Below are 14,843 nucleotides of genomic sequence, written 5' to 3'. Positions count from 1 at the left end.
CAGATTCGATTACCCCCCCCCCCCACACACACACACACACAAAAAAAAAACAAGAGAAGCGTCAAATTTATTAATCGTCAATCAATAAGCTTAATCAATAAAATTAATAATGCCAATACTAATCTGTAGAATGATGTTTTTATTTGGTTTGTTCCCTTAAACTAATTGGGAGAAGTAGAACCTTTAATAGCTATTTAAAATTAATTCATTTGAATTGTATTAACCCTTTGACGCGTACAATCACACCAGTGTGATTATAACGTTCAGTGAGTCATGTGATCAACTGCTAAATTCAAATGTGATTTAGTGCTTCGGCTGGTGCCAGTGTTGTAAATATAATATGTAAATAAATATTATATTATAAATATAAACTTAAGTGTGAAGGGGTTACTGTCATTTATATATAGTTAAGATTATTTATTTTAAAAACATAAATCAAAATAAAGTATTATGTTTATATTTAATATTTTAATTCTTTTTTATTTTGTAAGTTATTTTTCACTGTGCATGTTTTGGTTTGCTGACATTGCTTTAGCAAAGTCTTCTGAAAATTAGCTGCTAAAATCGCTTTAAATACAGACTAAAATTCTCTCTCTAACTAGGCACATATTCTTGAATATTCTGTTGTGGATATTTGGGGAAAAACATATTATTGTTATGCTAACTTTGACATACCCATTAGCTGCAGCCGTCGCATGCTTCTCGTTTAATTCCTTCCACTGTGGAGCAGTCGGAGGGCGAGTTGTTTGAGCTCCATTCAGCAGTGGGTCAGCGGCAGGATTCAAGCTGGCTTTAAAACAAGTCGCTCCATCATTAAAATAGTTTTGAAAGTCTGTTAGCAGTTTGGAGTCACTTTGACACAATTACTGTCCTGCTGTGCGCTGCATTGTTAGCCGGGCTTCTTTGATAGGCGGGCTTTGTGCAGTTGAAACTGCTGTTTTTCCTTTCCGTTCTGAATGTCACTAACAAGGTCCACAGGAGAGCGTTTACCCCGCTGCACACAAAACTGCCTCATCTCTACTGGGAGCACCATTGGCCATTAACCGCATACAAGGCTGGCCCTGACATGTGATCTGTGTGCCATTACTGGAGAATGAATATCTCCGCTTTTACACACATACGCGTTCTGTACATACAGGCGCACAAAGTTGCTCCCGGGAGAGAAACAATGAGCCTTAAACACCTCCCATGGGACGTTTGGTTAGATATTCTGCCCTCAATGCTAATTTGTCTGATATTTATCGTGAAAAGGAGCTCTTTTATGAGACCACTAACTGTGTTTGTGGTTTTGTGCATGTGCACTGCAAAAATATGTCTTGATCAGTATTTTTGTCTTGCTTCCCAGTAAAATATCCTTAAAACAAGATAAAGATGTTAAGATTCTTTTTTAGAGAATATATCATGAGGTAAGTTTATTTTTTTTTTTTTATTGTTTTAGACAATAAATCCAACAAAATTTACATTTAATTGTACAGTGAGGAAAATAAGTATTTGAACACCCTGCTATTTTACAAGTTCTCCCACTTAGAAATCATGGAGGGGTCTGAAATTGTCATCGTAGGTGCATGTCCACTGTGAGAGACATAATCTAAAAAAAAAAATCCAGAAATCACAATGTATGATTTTTTAACTATTTATTTGTATGATACAGCTGCAAATAAGTATTTGAACACCTGAGAAAATCAATGTTAATATTTGGTACAGTAGCCTTTGTTTGCAATTACAGAGGTCAAACGTTTCCTGTAGTTTTTCACCAGGTTTGCACACACTGCAGGAGGGATTTTGGCCCACTCCTCCACACAGATCTTCTCTAGATCAGTCAGGTTTCTGGGCTGTCGCTGAGAAACACGGAGTTTGAGCTCCCTCCAAAGATTCTCTATTGGGTTTAGGTCTGGAGGCTGGCTAGGCCACGCCAGAACCTTGATATGCTTCTTACAGAGCCACTCCTTGGTTATCCTGGCTGTGTGCTTAGGGTCATTGTCATGTTGGAAGACCCAGCCTCGACCCATCTTCAATGCTCTAACTGAGGGAAGGAGGTTGTTCCCCAAAATCTCGCAATACATGGCCCCGGTCATCCTCTCCTTAATACAGTGCAGTCGCCCTGTCCCATGTGCAGAAAAACACCCCCAAAGCATGATGCTACCACCCCCATGCTTCACAGTAGGGATGGTGTTCTTGGGATGGTACTCATCATTCTTCTTCCTCCAAACACGTTTAGTGGAATTATGACCAAAAATTCTATTTTGGTCTCATCTGACCACATGACTTTCTCCCATGACTCCTCTGGATCATCCAAATGGTCATTGGCAAACTTAAGACGGGCCTTGACGTGCTGGTTTAAGCAGGGGAACCTTCCGTGCCATGCATGATTTCAAACCATGACGTCTTAGTGTATTACCAACAGTAACCTTGGAAACGATGGTCCCAGCTCTTTTCAGGTCATTGACCAGCTCCTCCCGTGTAGTTCTGGGCTGATTTCTTACCTTTCTTAGGATCATTGAGACCCCACGAGGTGAGATCTTGCATGGAGCCCCAGTCCGAGGGAGATTGACAGTCATGTTTAGCTTCTTCCATTTTCTAATGATTGCTCCAACAGTGGACCTTTTTTCACCAAGCTGCTTGGCAATTTCCCTGTAGCCCTTTCCAGCCTTGTGGAGGTGTACAATTTTGTCTCTAGTGTCTTTGGACAGCTCTTTGGTCTTGGCCATGTTAGTAGTTGGATTCTTACTGATTGTATGGGGTGGACAGGTGTCTTTATGCAGCTAACGACCTCAAACAGGTGCATCTAATTTAGGATAATAAATGGAGTGAAGGTGGACATTTTAAAGGCAGACTAACAGATCTTTGAGGGTCAGAATTCTAGCTGATATACAGGTGTTCAAATACTTATTTGCAGCTGTATCATACAAATAAATAGTTAAAAAATCATATATTGTGATTTCTGGATTTTTTTTTAGATTATGTCTCTCACAGTGGACATGCACCTACGATGACAATTTCAGACCCCTCCATGATTTCCAAGTGGGAGAAATTGCAAAATAGCAGGGTGTTCAAATACTTATTTTCCTCACTGTATATATAATAATAATAATAAAAAACATTTGAAACAGTATCTTGGAAATCTGTAAACAACTTTTGAATTAAATTTATCTTGTTTTGATAATTAGATATTTTAAACTTAAACTAGACAAAAATACTGATTAAGGAAATAATGAGTGTACATCAAAAGATTTTGGGTTTACGCACACATGTACATCCCCCCCCCCCCCTACACACACAGGTACACAGATGGCCCCTCAGACCCCGGGGAACGTTCCAGACGTGGGCTCCCATTCCTCTCACAGTCAGTCGCCCATGTCTCAGGAGAGAGGTGAGTTGATTTCCCACTGTAACATTGTGGCTCACACTGACTCTATTTACAGCTATCAAGAAAAGGAGATTTTTTTTACTAATATCCGACATCTGTCCGCTTGCTTTCTAGCATTCACTTCAGAGGAATAAACTCAATTGTGTGATGTATATTAACACCTGCTATATATTTTCCTCCTCCATGGATATGAGGAGCTATGAGAGTGCTGGTGCTTTGATTGAGAGCTCAAGTATGAACATGTGTTTGTTCGGAGCTGTAAGCAATAACTATTATTGTAATTTCAGTTATTTTCACCTATGCAAGTGAATCACAATTAGATTTACTGACACCAGAAGGTCAACATGAAATCAAAGTTGACCTAATTTATACTTTGTGAAAACATTGTCGCATCTTATTGTGAACAGTTTACCAGTGCACCTTGTGCTAAAGAAAATCCTTGTAAACTTGTGATGGCAAATTAAGATTTTGACCTGTCTCCCTGTCCAGGTCAAATGAGTTGGTGCTGGCAGTGTTTCAGGAGGGCAGTAGTCATCCACAACTTACACTCAGATCTGGTTTCAGTCTTATATTGAATGCCCGCTCATAATGATCCAGTCATATGTTACTTGTTCGTTTTTTTTGTTTTGCTTAGATATATAACAAATTTCAGAAATAAAATGGGTTGCAAATACCCCTTTAAATATATATAATAAAAAACAACAAAAAACAAAACATTGGCTGACTTAATGATCAGACATTTTAGTAGATGATTAAAAAAACCCAGCTTTAACCCCAATTCCCTGTCACGATTTTGCTTTTTCTGACTATACAAAGGCAAATACATTAAAATAAAAAAAGTCAAATCTGAATACATTTACAGGCTGTTGTTGACTAATAATTGCAAGACCGTCACAGATTTTTTTTATATATATAAGTTCGACGTAGCATTTATTATAACATACTGCATATGGGTGATTCATACTGAAAAACTTATATATACTAATAATACTGAATAAAAACCATACACTATGCAAAGTAGTTATATTAATTTTAACACTTATCGTTAAACTATTTACAGAAAACACTTGTTTTTGTTATGAGTAATCTTTTCCGGTTTTACTTTTTAGGATTTGCACCTAACATGCAGCGGAATGCACCTGGTCCCCAGTTTGGAGGCCAGCAGGCTGGACCTTCTATGTCCCCACACTCCTGTCCCACTGGCCCTATGCAGCATAATGTGGGCTCTTATCAGCTGGGCCCCTCTTATGGGCCCCAGAGTGGCCAGTATGGCCCTTCAGGTAACACACTCACATTCCCAGTTCTTCTGCTTGCAAACATTTGAAATTTTTGTTTAGGTGAGGATTTGTTCCTCTAATTGTCTGGTGTGAATATGCACTAAAATGGTCCATACATCTTGTGCACTATATTACAAGTCTTCAATAGCTTTATGTGATGAACATACAAAAAATGTGTACATACATTCACACATACTGATAAGACATACGAGAGCCAATGTTGTTATACAGTACATCATTGACGACAAGCCTAGTGCAATAGTTTTAGGCACCAAAGGTAAATATATGATTCTCCTTTTGTGTTCCATGGAAGAAAGAATGTAATCTGGGTTTGGAATGACATGTGAGTGAGTAAATGACAGAAACTAATACTTGTGGTTTCACAAACAGGGCTTGGATTTGCCAGGATTTGGCCTTAGTTCAATTAGGAGATTTAAGTAGCTTTTATAAACATGCCTTAGAAAAAAACATTACTGGTAAAAAACATTTAATCTGGAGATAAAACAATGACATATTTTAAGATATGTTAGTGCAAGTTGCTTTCAGTTAAGACAACTCAAACATGCATTTTAGTCTGGGACCAGGCTTTAAGCCTCGTCTGTAAAAACGGGGGAAAGTGTCTGTTGTTGTTTCAGCTGTGTGCGTCTGTGCAAGAGACCCCATTAACAGGGCTCAGCAGTAATTCATCATGAATGTTATGGTGTGCAGATGTAATAAATGAATAGCTGCTAAGCATGCCTTTATAATGTCATGGCCTCCACTCTGCCTGATTGATAGTCCCTGTTGTCCTGTACTCTAATTCAAATGACTGACAGCCAGCTCAAGACAACAGGGGTGCATCGTGCTGCCGCTGTTGCAGGCCTGACACTGACTGAGCTATAGCGGCAGTCGACCGCAGAATTGTTTACACAGATTGATGGGATCCATGAAAAGATGCCTCAGTCAATTCATAGTTTGGAAGAACATAAAATTAAGCATTTTATTGTTTCCTGAAGTCTACTTATAATGCAAACATTAATAATTGTGTTTTTTTTAAAACCATTTTCCACTCTTCTCTCTCTCTCTCTCTCTCTCTCTCTCTCTCTCTCTCTCTCTCTCTCGTTTCATACATCTTGTTTTACATTGATTCATTTTGGCGCCTATATTAATAGGCAGCAGGGCTTGCACTGCGTTCATCAGTAGCCTGGTGCTGCTTAACAGGAGTAGCACTGCATGCAAGAGTTTCGGTGCTAGGCCTATTTTTGCTGCGAATTACAACCTGAACTCAGGCAAACTTGGTGGAAATGCTCTTATAACCCAGGGGCATAGTGGCTCAGTGGATAGCGCTGTGGCCACAGCAAGAAGGTCCTCGGTTTGAGTTCTGGCTGAGCCAGAAGGCCTTTCTTGGTATAACACAATCCAAAGACAAGAGGTGAATGAGAGGTGATTCTAACGCTATGTTCACACTTTCAGTCCAAATCCGATTATTTGTGTATCCGATTGGAATCTGATCTAAAATGATTGAATACGCCAAATACAATAATAACTGCAACATGGAGGGGTTTGCAAGAGAGATGTTGTCTTATTTAAATTGTACAACATGACAATGTGTAGCTGCCGCCGCACTGGTCTACTGCGTCTTCTGAGGCAGCGGCAGAACCGTAGGAGGCTGGTATGCACAGCTTTTTTCCATGCTGTCGGTTTACAAACATTGCTCTGTTATATTGTCATTTTCTGCTCGTCCGGCACTTTGGAACAACACAGCCTTGTTTCTGCAGCGACTTTCAGCATGTTTCCTATAACAACATCTGGGCCCGTATTCATAAAGATTCTAAGAATCCTCTCAGAAAACTCTTAATTTAGCTTAAAAACTTTTATGTAGGAGTCTTAGCTTAAGAGCGATTCGGGACCGATCTGAGAGCAACTCTGAGTAAGGAAAATACAAAAACTTTTATCTTAGTGAGGAGGCGGGGTTGACCCCGTTGCTATGTATGACACAATCTTTTGAAGACTGTGATTGGTTGGTTGTCCAAGAAGGAAAAAAAAAAGTGATTTTAAGTATAGGGTCTATTCTAAGCCTCCACTTTGAACTTACATGCGTAATTTTTCCTATTTGATCGTTCTCTCACACACACACACACACACACATTATATATGTGTATATAAATCCTTTTTTTATTTACCATGCTGTTGATTTCCTATAAGGTATTTGATTGCTTAGAATGATAAAAATTGTTCCACTCTTTCCAGTTACACTGATTGCTGGCATGTCTATTTAAGCGGTGGTTTGAATGTTGGTTTTAATGTATCAAACATGGAATTTTCCCAGTTGCCAAATATCGTAATGTAGTGATTACTTTCATTTCAGGCACTATGGCATTTCTGCGCTGTGTCGGAGATATTAGCGTGTCTCTAAAAAGATCAGTCACAAACATGATCCCTGCACGATCTAATCTATAGCGTCTTATTAACTCACTGTCATCCATTGTCTGCAACACATTTCTTCTCCTTCTTCGTCTTTCTGTCATTTTCTCCTCTGCTAAAGAAACTCTTAAGCCTCTTAAAAGTCCTCGTCCGTGCTCCTAACAATTTTGACCTTAAGACCTCTTTTAAGGGTTAAGATGCTTTCTGAATTACTTTTTACTTTTTTCTTTACTAGGAGTTTTTCTTTAATTTTAAGAGTAAACGCCCACATTTCTAAGAATTTTCTTAGAATTTTGTCACTAGGAGCTACTCTTTGCATTAAGATTCTTTATGAATACGGGCCCTGATGTTTACATGGTGTGAGGAAGTCACATAAACCACGCAAAATCCGATCAGAGCGGTCAGACTGGATTTCAAACCACATATGGATGTAGCTTGAAACGGATTTATAAAAATCGCATTTCACATGATTTTTTGCCGTTCACACTAGCTAAATCTGATCGGATTTCAATCGGATATGCACAAAAATCAGATTTGGACAGTCTGAATGTAGCCTAAGTTGTCTGTAGGTGTGAAATCATGTGTGTAAGCCCTGTGATGAACTGGCCATCCGTCCAGGGTGTTACCCTGCTTATGACACAAGACACTGGGGTAGAGTTCAGCATCACCACAACCCCAAAAGGACAAGCAGTTTGGAAAATGGATGGATAGGTACATGTGGACCCCCATCTTATATAAATTATTTTTCATAATAATCAAGTTTTAGCTACTGTACCTTTAAGACTTCTAAATGTTAATTGCCTTTATGATTGGCTAACCTGTTCACATATGAAACTGACCAATGTAAGTCACACATTCATCAGGGACACTCATTTTGTTGAATAGTGGGTTGATGTGTAAAGACAACGTCTCACTAGCCAACCCAAAACAACTAGATTTTGGTCAGGATTGTCTCACCTGCCGACTGTATTTGATGAAATCTCGCCCTCTTCTGTTGGAGGTCTGTCACACACTGCGATTAGAAATGGCAGAGGGATGACACCCTTTGAGTTTTCTCTCCAAGAAGCAGGACAACTGATTGTTACTTGTTGACGGTTTGTTGACAACAGTTTCTCTCTCAGACTCAAGCAGGACAATATATTGTTGCTTCTTCAGAGGCTCATTGGTCACTGCTATGGCCAAATGATCACCCCACCGACTGAACGATCATTTCGACCGAAACAGAAGTTGATTTCTAGTCAGTAAGTCCATTAACTCAGCAGGGAGTTGAGTCACTGCGGCTGTTAAGGCTCCCCTGCTGAGAGCCGATTCTCCATCAACTATGTAAATGAGGATTATGATTGAAAATCTGCTGAAAAATCAGCTGGTGTAAACATTGGCAGTCATACAGTGCATTCAGAAAGTATTCAGACTCCTTCATTTTTATCACAACATTCTACACTCCATACTACCATAATGACAAGGCTAAACCCAGATTTGTGATAACTGAAAATGTATTACAAAGAAAAACCTGACATATCACATTGCATTGTATTCATTGCAAGTATTCAGACACTTAACACATTATTTAAGTTGAAGCACCTTTGGCATGCACTACAGCCTCAAGACAAGCTTTGCACACCTGGATTTGAGGGATTTTCTGTCATTCTTCCCTGGAGATCCTCTTAAGCGCTCTTAAGTTGGATGGGGAACATTCAAGTCCGGGATCTGGCTGGGCCAGACATTTACAGAGTTACCCCTAAGCCACTCTTGCATGTCTTGGCTGTGTGCTTAGGGTCATTGCCTTGCTGGAAGGTGAACCTTTGACCCATTCTGTGCTCCTTAGGACTCTTAAAGATATCTTTTGTATTTTGTTGTGTTCAGCTTTCCTTTTACCCTGACCATTCCCCCAGTCCCTGCCACTCATGAACACCCTCTTAGCATGATACTACAACCACTGTGGTTGGAATGGTATTGCCTAGGTTGAGTGGTGCCTGGTTTCCTCCAGACATGATGCTTGTAATCGAGATTCATCAGACCAGAGAATCTTGTTTCTCACAGTCTCAAAGGTGTCCTTTTTGCAAATTCAAAGCATATTGGTGTAGTGATGGTTGTCTTTCTCGTGTCTCCATGCATGATCTCTGGAGCTCAATCAGAGTGACCATCAGTTTCTTGGTCACCAAGGCCCTTCTCCCCGATTGCACAGTTTGGCTGGGCTGCAAGCTTTAGGAAGATTATTTAATTAAGAAAATTTAGAAAAATTAAAGAACCCTTTAATGCAGCAGAATTATTTGTAGCCTTCCCCAGATCTGTGCCTCAACACAGTCTTGTCAGTTCATTTGACATATATATACACATACAGGTGTGTGCCTGATGAATGAATTTGTCACAGGTGGACTTCAATCAGAGGGTAGATACATATGGAGCGAATTATGTGCCATAATTAAACAAACAAATCCAGCATTTTGCAAACAAACTCGATCTACTTCGCAAAGGGAAACTCGACTCACAAACAAACTCGATCTGCTTTGCAAAGGAAAACTTGACTCGCAAACAAACAGAAAGCAATGTGCAAGTACAAAGGTCAGTTTGAGTGAAAATGCAGTGGAGTAACAAATATGTATTGTGTTTTACAAATATAAATAAATGAGACAAGATAATACTTCACAAATAAATACAAACCATCCTACAAATTGCATGTAACCTTTGAACAAATACCAAATCTAGTGTATACAAATGTATATCTGTCTGTTATGATTGTGTGACACATGGCTTTTTATGAGATCTCTCAGCTTGATTTTCTCACAAATGTGTCCAGGCAGATTTTCTCACAAATGCAGTTGAGCAACTTCCTCTTCTAAAACAGTAGATGGTGCTAAATTAGAGGCTAATTTAGCGCTAGTCTCCCGGGAGAAGCACTGATTTGAAACTTGTCTTTGTCTACAGCTGAGGAAAATGACCGGTGAACGGGTGCCTTTTTGAGGTTTTCTTTTGCAAAATGTTTATTACATATCTAGACATAATAGCACTTAGCAGTTCACTCTAAATTCAAAGTTACATTTTCATAGCACATGATTTGAATACTTAGTCAGTGTGATATTTCAGTTTTTTATTTTCTTTTTTATTACATTTGTAACGTTAGCACAAATCTAGTTTTTGCTTTGTCATTACGAGGTATGGATTGAAAATTGTAAATTAAAAGCATTTTAGCATAAGGCTGGGCTTATGGATTTTAAAGTGTATTTGATCTGCAGAGATTCAAGGAAAATCCCCCTTTCCATTAAACATTCCCTTTAAATAATGAATTGTCATTGACTCTAAGCTTAGTTGTTGATGTGAATTGAGTTGAAGGCAGGGAAAGTGGGAAGTCCTGTTGTGTCAGAACAAGCTTTGGCATTTTGTGTAGCTGAATTACAGAAACAGTCTTTAAAACAAGGTCAAATCTTTGTAGCTCACAGTAGGCATCAAATTGTGTTGCCATGTCCCAAACCCTCTGTCATCTATGCATCGCTCACGGCACTGTCAGAAGGGCATCCGCCTGTATCCTTCAGATTCATGGCATCTTTCCCTCTTTTTCACCTGAGGGAATGTTGGGATTAACAGGGCTGGAGGAAAGTCACCACAGAGTGTCTGACAGCAGTACGGCATTTCTGTGTAATTGGCATTGCTCCAGGTCCACTTCTACATCCTTGCAGACTGGAGTGTCCGTCCTCCCCACCGTGAAGGAGCTTGTTAAGGGTCTCAGTGTAACTACAGAACAGGGGCAAAAAGCCAGCATCCCCCTTCCTTTCCTCTCAACCTGTTTAATGTGATTTTGGAATAAATTTTTAGCTCCCCTTTTTTTACACTGGGAAAGTGTAAAACATGCCAAGACTCTCTGATTTCCACAGGGAACTCTTGAAACCTGAATGAGCCAGAGATCTCAATGTTTCGACAGCTTGAGGAATGGAAATCCCAGTTCTAATTGTGACTGAAACGTTGCTTGGCAAGCTCCTCCTGCCAAGCAGCGATCTGGGCACGATTAAATTTATGCCCATTATGCACATCAGCATATTAGACGGAACTCCACGTGGTGGACATGATGTCTCGTCCCCTGAGAAACTTGACGAGAGAAACTTGGCGTCCAGTGGGTGCCAGGTTGAATGTCCTCAGACTGTTGATCTTGAAACATGTCATGAGGAGACATACTTCATTAACAACGGGCTCTCTGATGGCTTGCTGGGGCTTTGGTCCCACACTAGTTTTGAAGAATGTCAATTTGGCTGAAATGTGTCCAGCCTTCACTGGCTTCCAGTACTCTCCCTCAAAGATCTGATAATTTGACTTCCTGAGTAGGAACAGAGAAAGAAAAGAATGATGTATGCAGAATTTAGACTTCAAAGAGAAGAGAAAATGGACCCAAAAAATTTGTTATTTACACATCCTCATGTCATTCCAATCCTCATGAAATTATTCCATCTGTATAATTTCATGAATATCTATTACATTGTGAATCACTTTGCCATTTAATGAAGTTCCCAAGAGTGTGAGCAAAAAACTACATAGGGCTTGCTTAAGTGTTCCGATCAGGTTTGGTGAAAAGCAACCTGATATTTAAGCAATTTTTATGTTAAAATTGTGGCTTCCGTCCGTGTTCCCATGTTGGCATCCAGTGCATCAAAGAAAAAATCCAATAAAATTATTGCCATTCATTAGGGATCCAAAATTTGAAATTGACCAAAGCCAAGATTGATAACATTACTGAAGCACATTGTGAATACGATTGCTTGTTTGTCTGTAAGAATAAGAGAAGAGAAAGGTAACTGTAAATTCAGCACAGCAATAGCACTCAGTTTGGAAATACACACAACCTATTTTTTTTTGCATTTAAAAAACACCTATAGGAAGCGAATATAGAATGTTATCAAAAGAGTGCAGGGCTCTTAAGATGTGTTTTGCATCAAGGTCATGCATTGCATTTTTTCTTTTATATTTCCTGAGATGTACTTGATGGTATTAGGACTTTTACATAAAAACTGTCTGGTTTATCTCCAGGTAACTACCCACGGCCTCCTAACTATGGCGGAGCACCAGGTGCCAACTACAGTGGCCCCGGCCCTGGCATGAGCAACAGTCTTGGTATGAATGCCAGCAGTCCAATGCATGGGCAGGGTCCAGGGCAACCCTGTGGCTCTATGACTACGGCTCGAGGACCAGGGCATGCAGCCGGTGGCCGGCCTTACACCGCAGGCTCCAGCAGTGTGGCTCCGACCTCTCCCAACATGCCTCAGTCGGCTGGCCCAGGGATGGGCCCACCTCCTCTCAACGTCAGCCGCAAACCCCATGAGAGTAGCCCTGCGTCTGCCCAGCAGAACCCAGTCCCCTCGGGCCAGGCCAGGTAAATAAGAGCCTTCATTCATTTTAAGTGCCTTTCTGCTTCACTAGAACAAGATGTTTTGGTCATGTTTGGTCTAGATTTCATACATAATTAAATGGATAGTTCACCCAAAAATGAAAATTACCATTACAAAACCTGTATGACTTACTATCTTCTGCGGAGCACAAAAGAAGATATTTTGAATGATCTTGGTAGCCAAACAGATTTGGTTACTATTGACTTCCATTGTATGTATAACAAAAATAACTGAGACATTTCTTAAAATATTTCACAGAGGAAATACAGTCATACAGGTTTTATTTTGGGGTAAACAACCCCTTTAAGGTTACAAAATAATCCCTCAGTTAAAAACAAATTAATTCCAATTCAATTCCAGTTGGGAAAATCTGGCATTAATGAAAAATGTTCTTTTAATTTGTAATTTTCTTTACACATTACAAAATAAATAATATTTTGGACATATAAAATTGTAATTATTAGTTGCGCTCCAAATAGATTCTTATAGCCAATACCAATTTATTGCTGATTGATACCGATACTGTTTATTTAAGCTTTTATCAGGAGCTCTGTCATAACCAATTATGCAAGCTCTCTGCTCATGGAGCTTAAAATGCCTAAATACTGCTTATTCAATCATTTAATTTACAATAGCATTCACCAACTTTTCAATGGATGTTGTTAATATTGATAACCCCTTTTATTTGTTTTCCTGTGATTCAATAAGGGGAACGTCTCTGGTTACTGATGTAACCTATGTTCTCTGAATAGGGAACGAGACGCTGCGTAGCTTTAAGACGCAGTGGGAACACCCTCTGGGTGTGCCGATTGTCTGAAGCCCTTAGAGAATCACGGCAATTCATTGGCGGATGGTGCGGGCGCCGCCCCGACGCTCGTACGTCATCACATTATACAGGCGCGCGCGCATCTGCTCCTCAGATTTCTCTGCCAAAAAGAAGCTTGTCGGCAGCGCGAGGAGCTTGGCAGCGAACGCAGCGTCTCGTTCCCTATTCAGAGAACATAGGTTGCATCAGTAACCAGAGACGTTCTCTTTCATAGGTTCACTCAACGCTGCGTAGCTTTAAGACGCAGTGGGAACGAAATACCAAACTCGCCAAGCTAATCACTGCCGTAACTAGTACAATGACCAGATAACACACGACTGGTTCAAGCAGATAAAATTTGGGAACCTGGAGTCATGTCGAGATCCAAACTGTAAAATCTGACAAAAGTGTGTGGAGAGGACCAGCCTGCCGCCACACAAATGTCTTCCAGGAGGGCCCCTCTAAAAAGTGCTTGAGAGGAAGCCACACTTCTGGTGGAATGTGCCCTGATGCTAAGAGGTGAAGGCAGGCCGCGCACCTCATATGCCAGTGAAATAGCCTCTGTAACCCAGTGAGAAATTCTCTGCTTTGATGCGGCAAGCCCGCGGCGGCCAGCACCAAAACATACCGAGAGCTGGTTAGATTTTCTCCAACCGCCAGAGCGATCCACATAGAACTTCAATGCTCAGACAGGGCAGAGCAAATTAAGTTTCCTGTCCTCCTCAGAAACAAAAGGAGGAGGATGGAAAGAGTGAAGGTTAATAACCTGAGAGCGAAATGCTGTGGACAATACTTTGGGCACATATCCTGGTCTCGGTCTCAAAGTCACCCTGACCAGACCAGGAGTGAAGTCCATACATGACTCGCTGACAGAAAGAGCTTGCAAATCCCCCACCCGCTTCAACGAAGTCAAAGCTATCAAAAGAGTAACCTTGAGAGTCAGAATCCGCTCCGGAGCAAAGAGGTCCACTTCTGCTTTTCCGAACATGTCCCAAATCAGGGCTACTGTTCGGCGGTTCAACATCCATTCCCCCGACCTGAGCTTCTGCCTCGACAGAAAATCCTCTGCGAGGTCCAGGATCCCAGGGACATGGACTGCCCTCAGTGAGAGGAACTTGTCCTGAGACCACAGGAGGAGGTGGCGCGCATGCCTGTTAAGGGTGCGCGACCGTGAACCCCCCTGCCGGTTTACATGGGACACTACCGCCATATTGTCCATTCTGACAATGACATGGTGTCCTTTGAGAAAAGGGAGAAAGTGGTGCAGAGCCAGAAAGACGGCTCTCAGCTCCAAGCTGTTTATGTGGCAAGAGAGGGTCTCGCCAGTCCAGATCCCACATGCTGGTCTGCCTTCGAAAACCGCTCCCCAGCCGGTCAGAGAGGCATCCGTCGTAATCATCTGGCGACGGAATACCGCACCCATGCTGACCCCTTTCCGAAGGAAGAGGGGGTCCCGCCAAATTGACAGGGCGCGGAAGCAACTGCGCGACACCTTCAACAGGCGACGGGCTGGACCCGTGGGCCGAGCCCCTGAGAGCTTCATCCACCACAGAAAAGGTCTCATGTGGAGCAGACCTAGGGGTAGCACAGGGGAGGCTGCGGCCATGAGGCCCAGAAGC

At 41.1% G+C, this 14,843-nt stretch overlaps 1 protein-coding gene across 5 annotated transcripts in view; it reads left to right on the top strand.

Annotated features, from left to right (window-relative positions):
- arid1b (AT-rich interactive domain 1B) overlaps positions 1 to 14,843 on the top strand; it is an 89,254-nt gene that overhangs the window by 48,875 nt on the left and 25,536 nt on the right. For all 5 annotated transcript variants that reach the window (XM_084091088.1, XM_084091089.1, XM_084091091.1 and 2 more), the window contains exons 6-8: positions 3,281 to 3,370; positions 4,477 to 4,647; positions 12,061 to 12,403. In XM_084091088.1, coding sequence (XP_083947214.1) covers positions 3,281 to 3,370; positions 4,477 to 4,647; positions 12,061 to 12,403 — 604 coding nt within the window. The remainder of the gene's footprint in view (positions 1 to 3,280; positions 3,371 to 4,476; positions 4,648 to 12,060; positions 12,404 to 14,843) is intronic.

Source organism: Abramis brama (genome assembly GCF_963993115.1).
Source record: "Abramis brama genome assembly, chromosome: 18".
In the NCBI taxonomy this organism is placed as follows: domain Eukaryota; kingdom Metazoa; phylum Chordata; class Actinopteri; order Cypriniformes; family Leuciscidae; genus Abramis; species Abramis brama.
The sequence above is the reverse complement of the archived record's forward strand: the minus strand, read 5'-3'. Positions and strand labels throughout refer to the sequence as shown.